General features: G+C 39.5%; 1 protein-coding gene across 2 annotated transcripts; it reads right to left on the bottom strand.

The window, feature by feature from the left end:
- Nucleotides 1-77: 77 nt before the first annotated feature.
- On the bottom strand, nt 78-13,194 carry LOC146497329 (ATP-sensitive inward rectifier potassium channel 10-like). 2 transcript variants are annotated; one of them, XM_085141488.1, is made up of 6 exons: nt 12,771-13,194; nt 5,745-6,090; nt 3,640-3,851; nt 3,274-3,405; nt 2,374-2,551; nt 78-1,569 (listed from the first exon to the last, which is right to left on the bottom strand). In XM_085141488.1, exons 2-6 carry the CDS (start codon nt 6,088-6,090, stop codon nt 1,172-1,174), a joined length of 1,266 nt encoding a protein of 421 aa, XP_084997614.1. In that variant the 5' UTR covers nt 12,771-13,194; the 3' UTR covers nt 78-1,171. The 2 variants fall into 2 exon arrangements, with proteins under 2 accessions (XP_084997614.1, XP_084997615.1); XM_085141489.1 differs by lacking the exon at nt 12,771-13,194 and adding an exon at nt 10,905-12,746.
- Between the last annotated feature and the right edge of the window lie 5,240 nt (nt 13,195-18,434).

Below are 18,434 nucleotides of genomic sequence, written 5' to 3' on the forward strand. Positions count from 1 at the left end.
TCACCTGTGATGTATCCTACTGTTCCACTTTTTTGTCTGTAATTTCTGCAAGTGTTCAAGGAATAGTAGGCTACTGCTTTTTACATAAAGGAGAGTTCCTTTAATGTTTGTGCATATCTGGACATATTAATATTATTAAAGCTACAGAGACATTCAAAAAACTGTTACAGTTTGATTTGTTAAAAAAATTAATCATTTGTTTTTTAAAACTAACAATTCAATGATTTTCAGTGTTTGAGTGCTTTTAGTAGACTCAAAATTTAACACACATTCACCTTAACCTTTCAAGGTGCAAATTTACATCACATACATAAAGTGCTATGTTCTGAAGCAGCAACAGCAATCACGCATGACAGAAATCATGAAATACAAACACCATTACCAACATACAGGTCATACTGAACACAAAACGTATCAGCTTTGTCTACTTTTCAATTGTAGTGCTACATTTAATTGAACTATTACAGTACATGTTTGGGTTTTTACCAGGAAATATAAAATATATTACTCGTTTAGAGGAAATCGGGGGTGGGGAGGGGTTGCAGGAGGCAGAAAAACTGCTTTTACTCCTGTTTTACTGCAAAAACTCAGAGTCATATGACCTTTGTACATAAATGTTTACATGTAACAGGGTATGTATTTTAAACACACATTTACATACATTTTAGGTGTATTATACACGGTTCAGTGCTTCTACTTAAGTGGGCGGCTGTTTCCATCTCACTTCGTCATAATAACGTCTCCAAACCCGCTCTTTATTCTGCTCTACTTTGGAAAAAATGAAAATTAAACACCACTGTCTCACACCTTTTTATAACTTGGTTAGTGCCCACTGAGATTTCCATCTTCTTTACTTGATTTTTGTATCATTTGTATTGTAGTTTTTTGAGTTAAAAACTGTATGTAGTGTATGTGAAGTGAATGGACTTGTGCCGTGATCAGATGTAAAGAGCTGTAGTTATGACGTTATTCCTTCATATGAATACAGTCAAGTGAGTGTATCTATATATATCATACCCAGCAAGCATATGACAATAACATACTCCACATGTTCATACAGTAGTCAACATTAATCTGTTCTGTTCATCGATATGATGTTTCACTGATTTGTTATTTACACTGAACTTGGCGACGTCTCCTGTTGCTTTTTAAACCTTCTGGTTTAAACTCTTCACACGTTGCTGATGCGAACACTCAGAGGAGTATCCCTGACCCGACCTCGGTCCTCTCCTCGTTGTTCCCTGTAGCTCTGCTCCAGACGAATCTTCTCTGGATCAGTCACCTCAGGTACAGTCCCCCCTCCATTGCTCTGGTACCCGTGCTGGGGGCTGGATGGCTTAAAAATGGGGGCGGTCTTGGTCTTGGCCACTTTGTCGAAGAAGGCAAAGTCTGCTACATATTTCCCTGAGGGAGACAGGGAAACTACAGGGGGAAACTCATAACCCCAGAGGATCTCATCTGGCAGGTAGGAGGTGCGAACCTGACAGGTGGCGGAGGTTGGCTCCACGGTGGCGCTCATGATCACCAGCAACTCAAAGTCAGCCAATTCTGGGTCAGTCCAGCCACCACCTGAAGAAGGTAAATGCAATGGAAAGAAATGTCACATTAAAGTTAAAGACCAAGAATATCCTTAGGACAAAATGGATGAAAGAAAGTTATAAAAATATTTCACCTAAAGACTCACAGTAAAGGGTTTTTAACCACTAGTAGTGCTCTTAATTTCGATTCTTAACTTCTTCACTTCTATTTAGTACATAGAGATCTGCCAGGCCCGGGAGCCATCAACAGTCCCCTTCGAGGCCTTCCCCAAACCGCAGCTTTATAGCCATTTAACTACTGGAAGGACATCACCCATGGTCTGGTTGGGAATCAGAGACCATGTTGTTTCATTTCACATTTCCTTTTTTCAGATGACTGTAGACACTTGTGGAAGAACTGAGACAGTTTTGTTGCGTTTCGGTGAAACAAAACTATGAAAACTGTCTCTGCTGGAAGTACTGTTAAAATTCTCCAAATGATCATCTGTTTTTAAAAAGCTGGGTTTAGGTTTCTCAGAAACTGAAGCTATTTTTAACAGTTCATTACTAGGCTTATTAACTAACTACAATTTGTGGAAAGCAGGCCTATTGTTAAAGCCTCCACCTACACCAGAAAGGGAGGAATGAGGGATGATGTTTTTCTCTATAACACAACTGTTGCTGAAAGAATTTGCCTTTTCCTACCAGCACCTTGGAAGGAGGTAAAATTATGCTAGAAACCTTCAGGGTCAGATGTTTGTATGACAGAGGAATGAGACACAAAGGTCAAAGAAATCATTCTGATGCAGTTTGGGACACCACCCACCGAGTCTACTGCTCTCATCACCAAACTTACCCTTGGCTGCCCAAGCTCTCAAGGGACTGTTGTCATCGATGACATGGTAGAAGGTAAGGGGCAGGATGAGGAAGGGGCTGTCACTGGAAGTGTCCACTTGAAAGGGGACATTTCTCTGATCCAGACGAACCGTCTCCCCTTCCTTGGTCAGAGACGTCTGGAGCAGTTTTCCAGTCACCTGATAGGAATATTGTGCACATGTTGCTTTAGCTCAACTGGTTCCCAGTTTGACAAATTTCTCATTCACACTAATCTATGACCTCTAAACCTATTTTTATTGTCTAGTAGTTACAAGTATGGAGTGTTTTACGGCTGTCATTGTGGGCTGGGGTTCTGACATATAAATGTGACTGTGCAGGTGCGCCTCCAGGAGTGGTGGATTCTGAAGATGGTGTGCCCGGATTGGATGATAATCTGGAGGCAGGGTATAAGACAGCACAGTTGAGGATGGCAATCCATCCATCCTCGGTTTTACCCTCAACCAGCTGGGGTTGCGACATGCCCTGTGTTGTTTTGTGAATCCAGGAGGAAGTAGGGGTGGACCGCCTTTGCAGTTGGGCACAGTTTTCTCATGTTTTGTTAGTCAGGGAAGTAAGTGATTGTCGTTTGGTCATGTTTCTTTATGGCTAGGCAAGCAGTCGCTCCTCTGAGTTAGTTTCCTTTTGTTTGTTATTTTGCAATAGGTCCACCCCGAAGCCTGAGTGACTCCTGTGAAACCCATTTTTGTTTCGTTCTTGTAAATAAACCATCTCTTATTTTAACTTATGGTGTGATGTGCTGCTTGGGGTCTAACTGGGGGTGGATCATTCCTCTTGTTGCGGTCGGGTCTGCTAGACCGGCCGTAACAAGTGGAACTTTTCCCAGCTACTGTATACTTACAGTATCTGCATGCATACTTGCCTGACACCCAATCAGGAGACTTTTGCGCATGTTGGCCACCCGGATCATGAGGCAGGGGCGGCCCTCGTGGGCGGACACCACAGCATGTTGGCTAAACTTCACTGTCTCACCGCGCTTCTTTGGCCGGGCAACCTGATCAGGAGGAACTTGGTCAGAGTCATCTTTGTTAATGATTATGTAATAAAAACTATTGAGTAAACCTGCAGCTCACATGTACACTGCAGTGTTGTTAGTCAAGACAACTTCTGCTTTTTTTTTTTAAAAAAAAGTTTTCAAAACACAAATTAAGACCTGCATGGCTTTGTTGATACAAGGCACTTGTTTCTTTTCATTGCATTTTACATGGATATTTCATGTATTGGCTACCTTGGCCAGAAAGGTACCGGTGATGAAGATTTCCATGAGCATGGTGATAACCAGTTGAACTATGAGAAGGATTATGGCAGCTGGACATTCCTCAGTGATGCAGCGAAAACCGTATCCAATGGTTGTTTGGGACTCCAGGGAGAAGAGGAAAGCCCCCGTTAGCGTCTGCATCTGCATCACACAGGGCGTGTGGTTTGATGGAGGGTCAAACTCTGGAGGAACATGTTTAAAAAAGCACCCAAAGCTCTTTTAAGAAATTCTAAAATATAAAAATAAACACTTTTGTTATTATTTGCTCTTTAGTTTTATACACATTATTATGGAACAACAGACCAGAATATTTAAAGTCTGGCTAAAAAGGGATTTTGCTATTAAACACACTGTCTGCTGAAACACGAGTAACATCAGCGGAAGAGGGGGAGAGGCATGTGTTAACAAAAACTAAGATAGAATAAAGATATGATATAGTTGCCAGATTATAGCTAAAACTTCACTTTAACCGCAAGATAAGTTCAGTAAAAAAAGAAACAGCCTCTGCATCTCTTTACAAGCCTCCTATAACATTCACCCTCACTGCATATGCATCCTGGTTAGCACAAAAAGTAAGGAAATTTGTTAGTTATTTTTTTGTTTAACAATGCTTCTTGACAATAGATCTGTTGGAAAGCCTCTTAAATGGCTCCATATTTGTAAGTAAAATGCATTATTAAATGCATGATTAAATTCAAATTCAAACAAATAACAAAATATAGAGCAATTAAACTGAAAAGCACTGGCAGCTTTAAGACAGGAGAAGGCATGATCACATCACCCCTGTCCTAGCTAACTTACACTGGCTAATACCGTATTGATTTTAAAATACTTTTGCTTACTCTTAAAATTCAAAATAACCTGGCACCTAGCTACCTAACTGATCTCCTCGACTTGTATAACCCTAAGACAATACTATGATCGTCTAGCCAACTGTTCTTAGTGCAACCAAGGTCTCGATTAAAGACCAGAGGTGACCCTGCCTTTGCTATGGCCGCCCCTAGACTCTGGAACAATCTCCCAGTCGATGTCCGCACAGCTGAGTCCGTTCAATTGTTTGCCATAAAAACCTCACTTGTTTAACTTGGCTTTTGAAGCAAATTAGTTTGACTTTGACCCGCTGCATTGCACTATGTAATTGTATTGTTCATACCTTGTTTTACCTGTCATGCTCTGCCCCTAATTTTACCCGCATTGCGGTACAATTGTGAAACAGTTTGATGTACTCCAGTCTTTTAAAATGTGCTATAGAAATAAATTTGATTTCATTTAGTTTGAACAGGAGATCTTGTTGGCTCCACTTTCCCTTATAGTCACTGCTTTAGTCAAGGTTATATTCACTATTATGGGTGTTTTCACACTTGTCTGTAGTCTCTTTGTTTTGGTGTGAAGAAGGCAATGAGATCTGTTTCACACTTCTTCTTGCATTGCTCAGTTGCACATACATTGAGGTTGAATGTCCTAAACAGACATGACTGAGGTTTTGCAAGAAGTCATAATGAACTGAACTGCGAACTGCGAAGCTTCTTAGCAAACACTCCTGTTTCAGTTCATGCAATGACTGTGTGAATTGGGTTTGAATGGGTTGAATTCACACACACAGCACAACAATTTTTCGCTTTTTACAGGAAGTCAGCATTAAACTGTCAGTGGTTGATAACTGAAACACTTGAATAGTTAGATATTTTTGCACTGACCTGCAGGTTTTAGTGTTTCTCAAATGTATAAATAATTTGGGGTTTTAAAGTCAGCACTGACATTTTTTCAGACACTTCCTGTATTCGACCCATAATAAACCACAAACCTGCGCAGGAAGATTAGGTACTTTTTGTGCAGATGATTTGAAGTCAAAACTGGAAACTTTCTGTATGATTCAGTTACTAATTATATAACTGAAAAACACTTTTCAGGTGTAATAGTGAATGATTGTTAATGTCAGTTGAAACTTTTAACTGAAAACCCGCTTGTAGATCACTTAGAATGACTCCATGTGCCAAACTGAAGGCCGGGGAGGCGTTTCAGTATGAACCTATGACCAGGTCTTTGCTCTTTTAAATTTCTCCCCGCTTTCTCACCAAGAAGGTCTCCATGGACCAGTGCGACCAGGTACCACAGCACCCCGAACACGAACCAGGTCCCTGCAAAAGTGGCAGTGAACAGGAAGAACTTGTAGCGCCACTGCATGTCCAGAAATGTTGTCCAGAGGTCCCGCATGTACAGAGCACTCCGTCCGCTGACATGCTCGATGCGCACGTTGCTTCGCCCATCTTTGGACAGGACACGTCTCCTCTTCCTCAGAGACCCTCCCCCACTAGATATGCCACCACCAAGTAAAGGTTTTAAGACATCTGTCTGTGTCTGCGAGTGGCAAACTTTATGTGGAGAGGAGCTACGAGAGGAAGGAGGTGTGGCAGATGTCATCTGGGAAATAGAAAAAAATGGAATAAAATGTTTTTATTGGTCATTTGTCTGACACAAAGTACACATTCTCATCCTGGAGTGCAAAATATATTATGCTTTAAAATATACAGGATCTGCACAATCCTTGTTAGGGGTCTGGAGGTATAAGCTGTGGTGTAAGCTGCAGGAAACCTTTGCATTTTGTGGTTTTGTGCTTTTTACTTTGCTTTTACTTTCTTTTTAGGTGTAGGCACAAAGTTAATTGGTTTGATTTCAAAAAAAGCTCATGATTTGAGCTTCTCTCCTTCACAACAGTAAGCCTGCTAGGTGAAAAGACGCAAGCCGAGTGTGACATCCGACACATCTATGTTAGAGGAACTTTAGTTTCACATTTAAGCAGAGCCAATCTGATAACAGTGGCTTCCTGTATACAGACTTTACAAACTTCCCACTATAAAAAGCTGCAGGTGTTAGTAATTTCCCTGCAGATATCTGCTCTCACATTAACACATTTAAACTACGTGTCTAATATGTGTTTGTTTCAGCCTGGTAATAATTTTAATAACAGAATAACAAAGATGAAAGGTCATGCAGACCCACACATGTTGTTGTAGGAAATGTTTTAGCTGGTGAAACTGTTCTGGGAGTTCGCTCAGACAGGAATCCTCTCTGGTCATGAGTCACTCTCCAACCGAAACTGACTGAAAGTAACAATAGTTTGTGGAATTTACTAAAATTCACTGTGTTAATATTCGAACATCAGTGCATAGATCTGACAGAAGAATGAATAAATACACATATTAACATGTACCATATATTTCGTTTCCAATATCATGGCTCAACGAAAGTTTTCTGAAGCATGAATATTTTAGCAGCAATGAGAAGTGCCACCCTGCCAACAGTTTAGAGGCAGGAAATCAAGGATTATGAGAAGGTGAGGCCAGTGCCATCTGGCTGTTCTTATAGTATGGATGGGTTAGACTGTGTAAACCCTAAAAATATAAAACAGATAACGCCATTAGAAAAATGTGAGAAATAAAAGAAGAAAACCTTAGAGGGCAAGTTAACACAAACACATTTTAAATGTCTGTACCCTGCCCATTATTTCTGTAAATCGGCATTCTTGGCGTTTGGAAATTTACTGAAATATAGTCATGAAGAAGTGACATATGCCGTCACTGTGTGGCCCAAAAGGGGCGCTTTGTTCTTCTTTTGATTGCGATCTTTGAAACTAAAACCTGAAACAGGAAGAACAAACATTTCCTCACATGTTTCAAAACTTATTGGGTTTCAGCTTCATGTGTTGTGTCACATAGAAAGAACTCTCCTCTTGTGTAAATCATTTCTTTAGAATAGTCTGTACATGTTTTTCAGGTAAGGTGGGCTGCTTGGTGCTTTTTATGGTGGTGAAATGGTAGAGTGAGTCATTAAAATGTGGTTTCAAAAAGTAAATTTCAGTGACTAAGTATAGTTACGCGTGGAAGTCATACATTATCTCACCACGTCGTGCCTGTGACTCACTGGCTGTAAAGTACTAACGAAAAAAGCAAACTAACAAACATGTGACCAGTGATGGAAAGATCCTATTCTACTTTTAAATACTCCTAGAGTATTTAAAAGTAGAATGGGAGGGAGAGCCTTCAGTTTTCAGGCCCCTCTTCTGTGGAACCAGCTTCCAGTTTGGATTCGGGAGACAGACACTATCTCTACTTTTAAGATTAGGCTTAAAACTTTCCTTTTTGCTAAAGCATATAGTTAGGGCTGGACCAGGTGACCCTGAATCCTCCCTTAGTTATGCTGCAATAGATGTAGGCTGCCGGGGGATTCCCATGATGCATTGAGTTTTTCTTTTCCAGTCACCCTTCTCACTCACTATGTGTTAATAGACCTCTCTGTGTTGAATCGTATCTGTTATTAATCTCTGTCTCTCTTCCACAGCATGTCTTTTATCCTGTCTTCCTTCTCTCACCCCAACCGGTCGCAGCAGATGGCCGCCCCTCCCTGAGCCTGGTTCTGCCGGAGGTTTCTTCCTGTTAAAAGGGAGTTTTTCCTTCCCACTGTCGCCAAAGTGCTTGCTCATAGGGGGTCATATGATTGTTGGGCTTTTCTCTGTATCTATGAAGCGCCTTGAGGCGACATTTGTTGTGATTTGGCGCTATATAAATAAAATTGAATTGAATTGAAAAATTGGATAAACTACACACACAAGTATGTAGCATGCTTCAGACCAGAATAACACTGGCTGTATGTCCTCAAACACATCAGTAAAATATCACACAGCATTCTGACATTTATTTCTGACTCATAGATGCTAACTCCTTTAGCATGTTCTTTGAAATTCATGCAGTTCTTCAAACTGACAGGATCTCCATCACTGTCAGCTTTCAGCTCCACTTTGTGTCAGTTAACATGATGGTGAATGCTAAAGAGGAGAGACTTGGCATAAGAGGAAGTACAAGCTCACACATCTGTTAGTGTGGTTAGATCTTTATTAAGATATATGGGCGGTGTATACTTGATGTGAGATGAAAAACAGGAAGAGAAACAGCTGCTAATCAATGTTTAGTCCGAGTAACCCTCATCTAACATAAAAGACCTGTGTATTTCTGTCTTTAGGAAGACAAATTGAAATTCAAATGTCCCCGTGATCTGATAGCAAGTATTTCAGTTTTTCAATTTTTACATTTTGGTATGTTTGCATGAATGTGTAGATGAAAGAATATTTAGATACAGGTCATGTCAGACAGCTAGCTCCTGCATAATTTGACATGCTCACTTACATTCAACAAATGATGGAGGTCAAGTGAGAGAATAGCCCACAAAACAGGAAGATAAGGAAGAGTAAGGTGAAAAGAAAGAAAGAAGACAGTAATTAGGATGCATTCATTGACGCAACAGACAACCCACACAGAGACTCATTTGTGATCCAAAGGACAGAGACGAAACTTGAAAGAGTCAATTAAGGTCAAAATCTTTGTTGGAAACTCAGACGTTTATCAGGATAAAGTTTATTTAAAAAGCTTACTGTTGATTCTGATCAGGGAGACCTTTAGTGGACAAAGAGTGAACTTCTGACTGGAAACCAGAGACAGCAAGAGACAGTAGAGATGGATAGGGAAAGGGCCAGTTCAGCTTTCTGTGTGCTTTGGCCTTGTTCAGCCTGAGACTTGACTCCTGTGAAGTCTTTTCTCAGGTGTTTTACACTCTGGATCCTCAGAAGATCACTCTGTGAGAACTTCTCACGCTCATTAAAGCAGAATGTAAAATTCTACTTTTCATGTAAAATGATATAAAAGCTCTCTGGTCTTCATGGTCCTCTCAGGCCAAAAAGTAAGTGGGCACCTGTTAACATGATAATTTGTGATTACTGGGAATCTTATTTCAGCTTCCTGATTGTTGATAAAATTTTGGAATCTGGCTTCAGGGATTTGATCCCACTCAATGACAGAAGCATCGGTGAGCTCCAAACGTATATCAGTGGTGGAAGTAATACTCGGATGTATTACCTAAGTAAGAAGTCCTGCAATGCAACTGAAATCTTTTGTAATAAAATTGTGTTTATTATGCTCTGCATATAATGATCAGTGTGACAGACATATTACTAAAAACACTGTGAATTTGTGGCTTAACAGCATTTTATTCTTGTAGCTAGTCAAACTGACACTATTTTTAGCTGCATTTACACTGTTTTTCTAAAGCAGTTGTTTAATTCTGACAGACTAGCTTCCTCCTGACATGCTTGCACAAGTAATGTAAATTACTTGTGCAAGCATAAGTTCAGCTCTCTTGCAAATGAGGTCTGGTGTAATCACCATCACATCACACAAACAACAAAGCAAAGTTTTTAGGGTTTTTCTCCATTAAAAGGAATTAATGGCAAGACTGCCAAACAGAATGTGAAAGCAAAACTTCAAAACGTCCTCATTCAAGATTCTCACCCTTCATAATGCCGCTGTGCTGGGGACTGTTTTTCTGTCTCCTATGTTTCACTTTAGAGGCCCTTACATGTGTCATCTTCATAGCATAAATGAAAATGATCATTTACTTGGATTCTCAGCCCAGAGTTTGGACCCTACTTGGATGTTCACAATAAAAACAAAAATGTGTAAAAGGTATAGGAGAGAAAAACAAACAGCTCTTAATTTCTCTCCTTTTTCTAAATAACAGATTTTGCCCCTAAAAAATTTGAGCGAAATAAAATTAATTCATATAAACAGTTCAGAGATGAAAAATCGCTTTGCTGAAATTTGTAACAATTCAAATCTGCAACAAGACAACAGGCCCAGAGATGTTTTTGAGGAAGTTTGCACGCAAACGAGTTTAGAAACACTTTTCTTACTCGTCTGCAATGTCAAATAAATTTGTAAGTGCGGTAAAGGACTTAATTATTATACACTGTCACGGCCCAGCCTGTAGCCAGCATCTATGCCAAAGGCATTAGACAGGGCTGAGGTCAGTGTTTTTGATAAATTTTAAACTTCTGCAAACATTTTTTTTACTTTTTTGCACAGATGTAAAAATATTATTCATCGTTCTCATCTCTAGACCAGGTGTGTCCATATACTTTTGCCTCGTAGCATAAATAAAAAATAGCTCCTTTGCTGATCGTGGATTACATAACCGATCAGCTTTAATTACATCACACTTTTGTGAGCCATTCAAAGGCTTTGCACTTACAATGGATCAATTGAAAACTTCACTCTTTCAACTCTGCATCACCCTCTTACCCAGCCCTCTCCCTGTCAGCCGAGCACACACGAATACGCTCGCAAATTCCACTACAGCCATGTATCAGATAACTAATAGAGTAAATGAGAGGGAAACTATTAACGAACCTCTCCAGCAGGATGTATTCCATCTCCATGGCAGCGCTACAACTATACTGTACCTGCAGCCTCAGTGAGACGAATCCAAGAACTCAATCAAAACTTTTGTCTGACAAAAAGAGCGGTGGATGTTTTCCTGATCTCCCTCTTTCTCTTTTCCTCTCTCTTCTTCTCCTTTCCTCTTTCTCTCGCCTTCCTTCCTTCTCTCTATCTCTCTCCCCTCTGTGTACACAGGAATGCTTTGTTGCGAGCTCAGATAAAAGAAACAAAAGGCGCCATTGACAAATACGACTCTGTGCCCATCCATGTGTGTGCATGTGAGAGTGTGTGTGATTATGGGAGAGTAGGATTGAAATTACATGTGTCTTTTATGTGACCGTAGGTGTGTCATTTTGTATGCATGTAAATACAAGTGCACAGCTATGCATGTGTGCCAGTCATGTTGTATCAGCATAAATACGTCTTCACATTGTGAGGACTCAACGTTTCACTGATGGAGGAAAAGCAAGTCGTCACAATGTAAACACAAATCAGTGCATTTTGGTTGAATTAGGCTTGTAGGTAGGGAAGCTTATATTAAAGTTTTTTGAGTGAATGAATGAATGAGTGAAAGTCCTGAATGTCCTGTGAAGTGGTGTGTGTGTGTGTGTGTGTGTGTGTGTGTGTGTGTGTGTGTGTGTGTGTGTGTGTGTGTGTGTGTGTGTGTGTGTGTGTGTGTGTGTGTAAATGAAAGAGAAAGAGAGGGAGAAATGAGTAAAGTGGAAAATGAGAGCACACAGACAGAAGGGGAAAGAGAGAAAGATCTGTGACAAAAGGCCCTCATTAGTATTCTGGAGTGAGGAGTAATCCCCCTCCCTCCCCTCCAGACACACTCACACACACTTTTCTCCCCCGTCTTATTTTATTTGTTATTTCTGTTTCTTTCCTTCTGTCAAAAAATTTGAAATCAACAGAATCTCATAAGTCTCCCAAATAACGTAAGATTTATTAAGAATTAAAAACTTTTTTCTCATCCTCTAAGCGTCTTTTTACTGACGATCTAAAGTTCATGTATTAGACGTGTTCTCCCTCTTTAAAGATCAGATTTGGGGAAACATAATCGACAATATCATGCTACAGTTTCATTGCGATGGAGATGCGGGGAAGTGTAAACTTCTTCAAGTGTTGATCAGATCTTCACCAAAAACTGTCGATTTACCTCTTTTGAGGCAGCATTGAACCTTTTTTTAAGGTAAACTGAAATAATAAACTGGAGCAAATATGCATAATAATAAACCTTCTGCCTGGTTTACACTGTGAAATAAACTGAACTCGATTTGTATCCACAGCTTTCAAAGCATTTTTAAGTTTGTTTTATATGGTATGTTTTACAGTGATGGAAAGAACAAACTGATGATTGCTGACAAGCTGATTGCTGATAAAATGTCCATCTATCTATCATCTTCCGGAAACCAAGATATTAAGAGAAACACTTTAAGGAACTGTGAAACTTTACTTTAAAATGCAGCACAAAAAGAAAAGTCCCCTTTGTTAACTTTTTATTTTGTAAATGATATATTCAAGATCGTTTATGCTACTGTCATGGATTTTTGTGTTTCACAACCTCTGATTGTGCAAGGCAATGCTCTCATGATCTAATTTGCAGTGTGTCAGCATTTTCTGAAATATTTTTTAGGTTCAACAATACATGCAGTAAAAAATCAAATCAATTTAATAAGCTCAAATGTATAACTACACACATCTACACAATCGCTTTGTCCTGGAGAATTAATTCCATGGAGAATTATTACTTTAAGAGTCTAATGATCACCGTGTCCGACTCTGATTTATTCTTTCGTATTTCCAGTGCACTTTGTTGAGAATTCATTTGCTTACCTTTTCAGCGCAGGCTGCAATCTAATTGACCCGTACAGAGAGGAGTTAGGAGCCTGGAGCCTCAGCCTTTCGTCCACATGGCTGCTTTGTTGTCATGCTCACAGGACACAATTGGGACTGTAACTCTGCAGGAGTAACTTCAACACCCTGCGTCCCACGACACTGATACACCGCTGAGGAGAATTATGGAGACAGTCACTGGCTCATCGGGCTCTTGTTTCGGACCCAAAGCCCGCTCTCACTGGCTACAAATTCTTCCCAAAGTGACAGGACTTGGCTTTATAACAGGCCCCTCTCTCACTGTTCCCCCTGAGCTCTCTCATTCCTGAATCCCTGTTGCGTCCTGAAAGTCTGTGTAATTGGTGTAATAATTGATCGCCACTCCCCACAGTCTCCCTTTTTCCTTTTTTTTTTTTTATTAAAATGACACAATGGGGCATGAATACATCATACAGGCAGCACACCAGATTCATGCAGAGAGAAATAAACACACATGTTCAGGGCCTCGTGTGCACATTCTGCACAAACGCACACAAGGACATGTGCACGCGCCAACAAATGGCCCTAACAAACCACCCCCTGCAGCAAACCCACACACACACAAAAGTACACACACAAACACTCTTTTAGGGGAAACCACAGAGCACCCTATTCATTTCTTCTGTGCCCGGCGTTTGCTGTGTCCAAGAGCGTCTGTACGGAGCATCCTGTTAAGCTCCACCACATAAAGAGGGACATCCGTGAGGTGAATACAACCCCATGGTTTGGCTCAGGAGAGGGTGACAAAGCATTATTTAATAGAAAGAGGGATAGTCAATGAGGACCATTGGTCACATGTGCAGAAGAGTCCACTTTGAACAAAGTGCAGGATCAGTCCTGAACTTTATTTTTGTGTTGTTATTGTTGCCATCAAGATGTTCTATTTTAAAGCAACACTGGAGCCTTTCTGTATTGCCCCCGACCGCCAAAAAAACAAGACACATATATGAAGAGGAAGTCAGTACCGTGGAAACGAAATAACCACTGTGAAACTGGGTAAAAGTTTTCTGTGTATTCAAAAGAAACGGAAAATATGTGTAATCGTGGCGATGCAAGCGTGTGGCCTTTGAAGAGGAAGGAAAAAGATAAGATTAAACCACGCTGTCTGAACTTTTCTTATGCAGTCAGTTTTTGCATGCACATCTATAAAGCTGCAGAAGCAAGAATCCTAAAATCGAAGAGTAGGCTGAAGCAGCATGAACGTTTATTCTTCTCATTTGTGGCAGTTAGTTGGTTATTTGTTCCTGCATTTTGCAGGGCATCTCCACGCAAGGTGCTTGTACTTCAACATTAGTGTATGAGGGCAAGAATTATAAAGTGTGTGTTAGTTTATAAAGTTTTAAGTAAAAGTAGAAGTAAAAAATGGTTTTCTTCAAGGGTTGTTTTGTGGTCACAGTGACAGCAAGCTCTAAGTAATTTAGCCTGAAAATCCAGTTATCACAACACAACAACATTCGAGCATTTAGCCAAGTTTTTCACTTTGTTAAAATAATGCATGCTAACCTTTGCACCGGCCATTGTGCATTAATAGCCCCGCAGTCTAGTGTTTATCTGTTTTAGGCAGGTATATTATGTGCAGAAACGACCTTTATTAACTATGTAACTATGTGAGGAAAGTATCTGTCCAAATAAAGTTGCTGTACTGCACACTAATTATATGTAAGTTTGTGCACTGAACGTAAAGTCGACCCTCAGTGCTAATTTTACCCCAACACAGCCCTGTATGAGCATCACTCAACCCACATTCAATTTCCTCCACAGTTCTTGTAAATTACAGTCAGTACTTCTGACTAGGAAGTTGGACCAAGCAAGGGGGAACGATAAAAATATGGCTTCCCTTTTACTGTAAAACAATATCTTTATTATACCACTTACTGATAGTTTTTTTCTCACTTAGTTAAAAAGTATTAGTATCAACATATTCTAATTGAAGATATGTCATCAAATATGGTATCTGCAAAAAAAGTAATGATCTCACCATCTTCTCTTTTTGAGGATGACTTTGATCATTTAAAACCTCAAGGTGCTTAAGTACTCGAGACATCGAGACATACATGCATGCATGCATGTGATTCAGTTTCAGTATGAAAAGCTGTTAAAAAAAATCAGCTGTTTACCGCTTTTTCTCTTCATGCGCATGCTAGGAAAGAAAAGTAGGTGTGTGTGTGTGTGTGTGTGTGTGTGTGTGTGTGTGTGTGTGTGTGGTGGGGTCAGTCAGTGCTCTTGGCTCATGTTAGCTGTTAGTGGTGGTGTTGGTGAACTTACCTCCGTTCCTTAGAAACTCTTTTTCTCACCCTCCTTTTTCTCTCTGCAGCCTTTTATCTGATTCTCTCTGCACATTTAGTTGCTGTTTTGCTGTTTTTCCCACTTCCTTCCGGTTCTTACTTCTGCTTGGTGAATTCACTAAGGTGAAAACACAGACATCAGGTTACAGAGAGTTTAAAAAAACACTTGATGGCAATATTCATGACAGACTTACAAATTCAGGGTTTATTTAAAATGTAGACACTTTTTCATTCATTCATGTTTAGCATCCAGCATTATGTAATTACGATGCCGCAATAATAACAATAAAAATATATTATCGTACTACATTTCATTCAATATCTGTCAGCTTCAGATGAGCTTTAGGCAATAGACAAATGGATGGATGTTTGATGTTTTGTTTAAAAAATAGTAGCTGTGCAAGGCCAGTTACAGAAGTTTGACTCTTGCTGCAATTCCAGGTTTAGTCAGCAGAGGGAAACATATGACAGTATTTCCTACTATTGATCATTTGAGGAATGAGCTCCCTTTTAAGATAAAAAAACAAGTCATTATAGTATAACTCACTATGGTTTAGGTAACGGTGAGGGTTGAGAAGTGTGTGTGTGTGTGTGTGTGTGTGTGTGTGTGTGTGTGTGTGTGTGTGTGGTACACGTATTACTCATTTTCAGATGACCTTTATTTCTTCACACAGCCACATCATAGGGACCTGTTTCCTTTGCAAGGAAAAAACAGCAAGTTTCCATAAGATAAAGTTAAGGTGAAAATGTGCTTAACAGGAACAGGAAGTTTGGGTAATGACCTCAATATCTAAGGTACTATATGTGAGTTTACAGCAAACATTCAGGCCACCAGTTGCTGTGCTCTTTGCAGGCCCAATCACTCACACCTGATAGTATTTCATCTCCTCAACAACACTTTACATACACTGCAGAAATATATATGTATATACAGACATATATATTACTACAATGTACCTTAGATGCAAGATTGTATGAATAAGTCCAAGAGCAAGGAATTTTAAGCAAGTCCTCATGAAAACTTATCTGATCTGGTGTCCAAACAACACTTATAATACCTCTGGCACGGCTGCTAGAACCACAGTTGCTCAGTATGAGAATTTTGCTTTGAATTCCAAATTATTACCTAGTGAATCAGCAGCTTTTAAGGCTGGAGCGCCCCCTACTGGTGGCCAAAGGCACCAACCCTCAATTTATGCTCGTTAGTGTGTGACTTCATTGTTAAAGGTTTCATGAAAAATAATGAAAGCAACTATAATAACCACTTTATACCACGACGCCTCCAGTCTTTAGGGATGGATATGATACTACTTATTATTTGTATTTATTTTGACAAAATAATGGGAATACAAGTTGATTATATAACTATTCAAAACTGCCATCATTAGTGATGTGATGCTTTTAACCCCAATGTTGTGTTAGGTCAAATTTGACAAATTTAAAAGTTTTACCTCCAAAAAATGCAGTTGACTTATCAGACTAACCTAAGATTCCATGCCTTTTGTCCACAAAGAAGATTTCCTGAAAAGAAACAAGCAAAGGTTGTGGTTCTGGAGCTTGGTTGGAGGTCTCGGGGACATACGATGATAATTTCTTCATCTCCTACAGTCTTGGTCAGGAGCTGTGTCAGAAGCAAGTGGAGTTTTGGGATACTTTCCTCGGTGCACAAATAAAACATTCCAAACACTTTTGACCAGGAACACAACAGGTTACATTATGTGACTGTATAAAACTTTTAAATGTTTCAAAACAAATGTTCATTATAATATTGACAGCGGGGTAGTCTCTAATACACAGTATACCGCTTCATACGATTATTTCTTATAATCAAAATAAGACAGAAATTATGTATCTGAGAACTCAAATTCAAGACATATAAGATCAGATTAATGAGATTAATAAAGTGGGAACACAAAATAGTTTGACACAAAATGAACACAACATGAGGGCTAAAGTCAGCTCACAGGTCTGTAGTCAGAACACAAAAAGTGACCCAGTTTCTTTCATTGTTAAGAAATGCATGTTACAGAATAAGCGTTGTATCCACATGCTCCCCTTCAAAGACACACTGAAACACATAAATGTGTGTTAAAGGCAAAAGTTTCTTCAGCTTCACAGTTCAGCCTCATTCGTCCTTTATCAGAGGGCGGTGGCGACCCCTACAGGACACAACAGAAATCAAAAGAAGATCAAGTTTGTTTTATCCTTTTCCTTGGTATCGTGGTTTGGAAGTTTATCTGTAAAAGAACAGAAAGTACAAAGTTACTCAACCAAAATGTTAAATTGTCTAAGAGGCTGATTGGTGAGCCACAGCTGAACCAGTCGTCCTTGTGCAGACAGTTTTACTTGACAACTCTCAGCCTAAACTTTGAGTTTCCTGCTTCTGGAAAAAAGGGTTTTAGTGCAGAACAATACTTTGTTCCAGGATCCAACATTCAAATAAACAAATCATAGCTCTGGTTCGCTAAATTAAGTTGTTAATATTGATTTTTTTTTATTTATTAATTCATTCAGCATTCTGTTGACTGTGTTTGTACATAATATATCCACATGGACATGGATGCCTCACTACTGCAGATCAAATCTAACTGGTTAGCTTGGTTAGGTTTGAGGCCTACAAACAACAGGAAATAACATGAATGTGTAATAAATTCAACATGAAGGGTTGAGGTTGTGGATGTTGTGGAGGAAGTAAAAGGGAATAAAAGAGTAAAACAAAGTATGCATGTAACAACTTTCATTAAGGCCGTGCCTAAATAATAAACTCCAATTTTATCTGGAATTCTGGTTAATTAATTGTGAAGCTGTTGCTCCTTTAAAGGACGTCAAAGGACAATTAACCTACAATTGAACAGTAGCTCGAATCTGCTTTGGGTTATCAAAGCAAAGTTCTTGCACTCGTGACCTGTTACTAATTTATATTCAGAGTGAGAGCAGCGGGTTTTGGCTTGCACGTCAGGAAGCCGTGTGAATGCAAATCAGCAGTTACATAACAGTATGTAACAGAACACTGGCTGCTCTGTACAGCTGCCAAAGCAGGTATATAACACAGGACACACTGTGATATAGTGAACACATAAACTCTGGCATGCATACATTACACACGTATGAACCTGTCATTTAAAACCATCTGGTTTTAAAACTCTTTATTCACTAAAGCTACTGTTTTGTTCACATGCATACAAATGGGCTGCCATTTAATTTGTACTTGAAGGACTATTCCTGATTATTTTGGGAAAAGTGTTCTGTCTTCCTTTTGTAAAAACATCAAGTTAGGATTTTTACTTAGTCAACACTTTAAAGAATGACTGGCGCTTAAACAGTGCTCACTAGATTTTGG

Source organism: Neolamprologus multifasciatus, chromosome 18 (genome assembly GCF_963576455.1).
Source record: "Neolamprologus multifasciatus chromosome 18, fNeoMul1.2, whole genome shotgun sequence".
NCBI lineage: Eukaryota > Metazoa > Chordata > Actinopteri > Cichliformes > Cichlidae > Neolamprologus > Neolamprologus multifasciatus.

Coding starts and splice junctions, on each gene's coding strand:
- LOC146497329 (XM_085141488.1), bottom strand. CDS start 6,090: ATGACATCTGCCACACCTCCTTCCTCTCGTAGCTCCTCTCCACATAAA. Junction 3,852..5,744: donor GGTCCATGGAGACCTTCTTG/GTGAGAAAGCGG, acceptor ATGTTCCTCCAG/AGTTTGACCCTCCATCAAAC. Junction 3,406..3,639: donor CCGGTACCTTTCTGGCCAAG/GTAGCCAATACA, acceptor CCTCCTGATCAG/GTTGCCCGGCCAAAGAAGCG.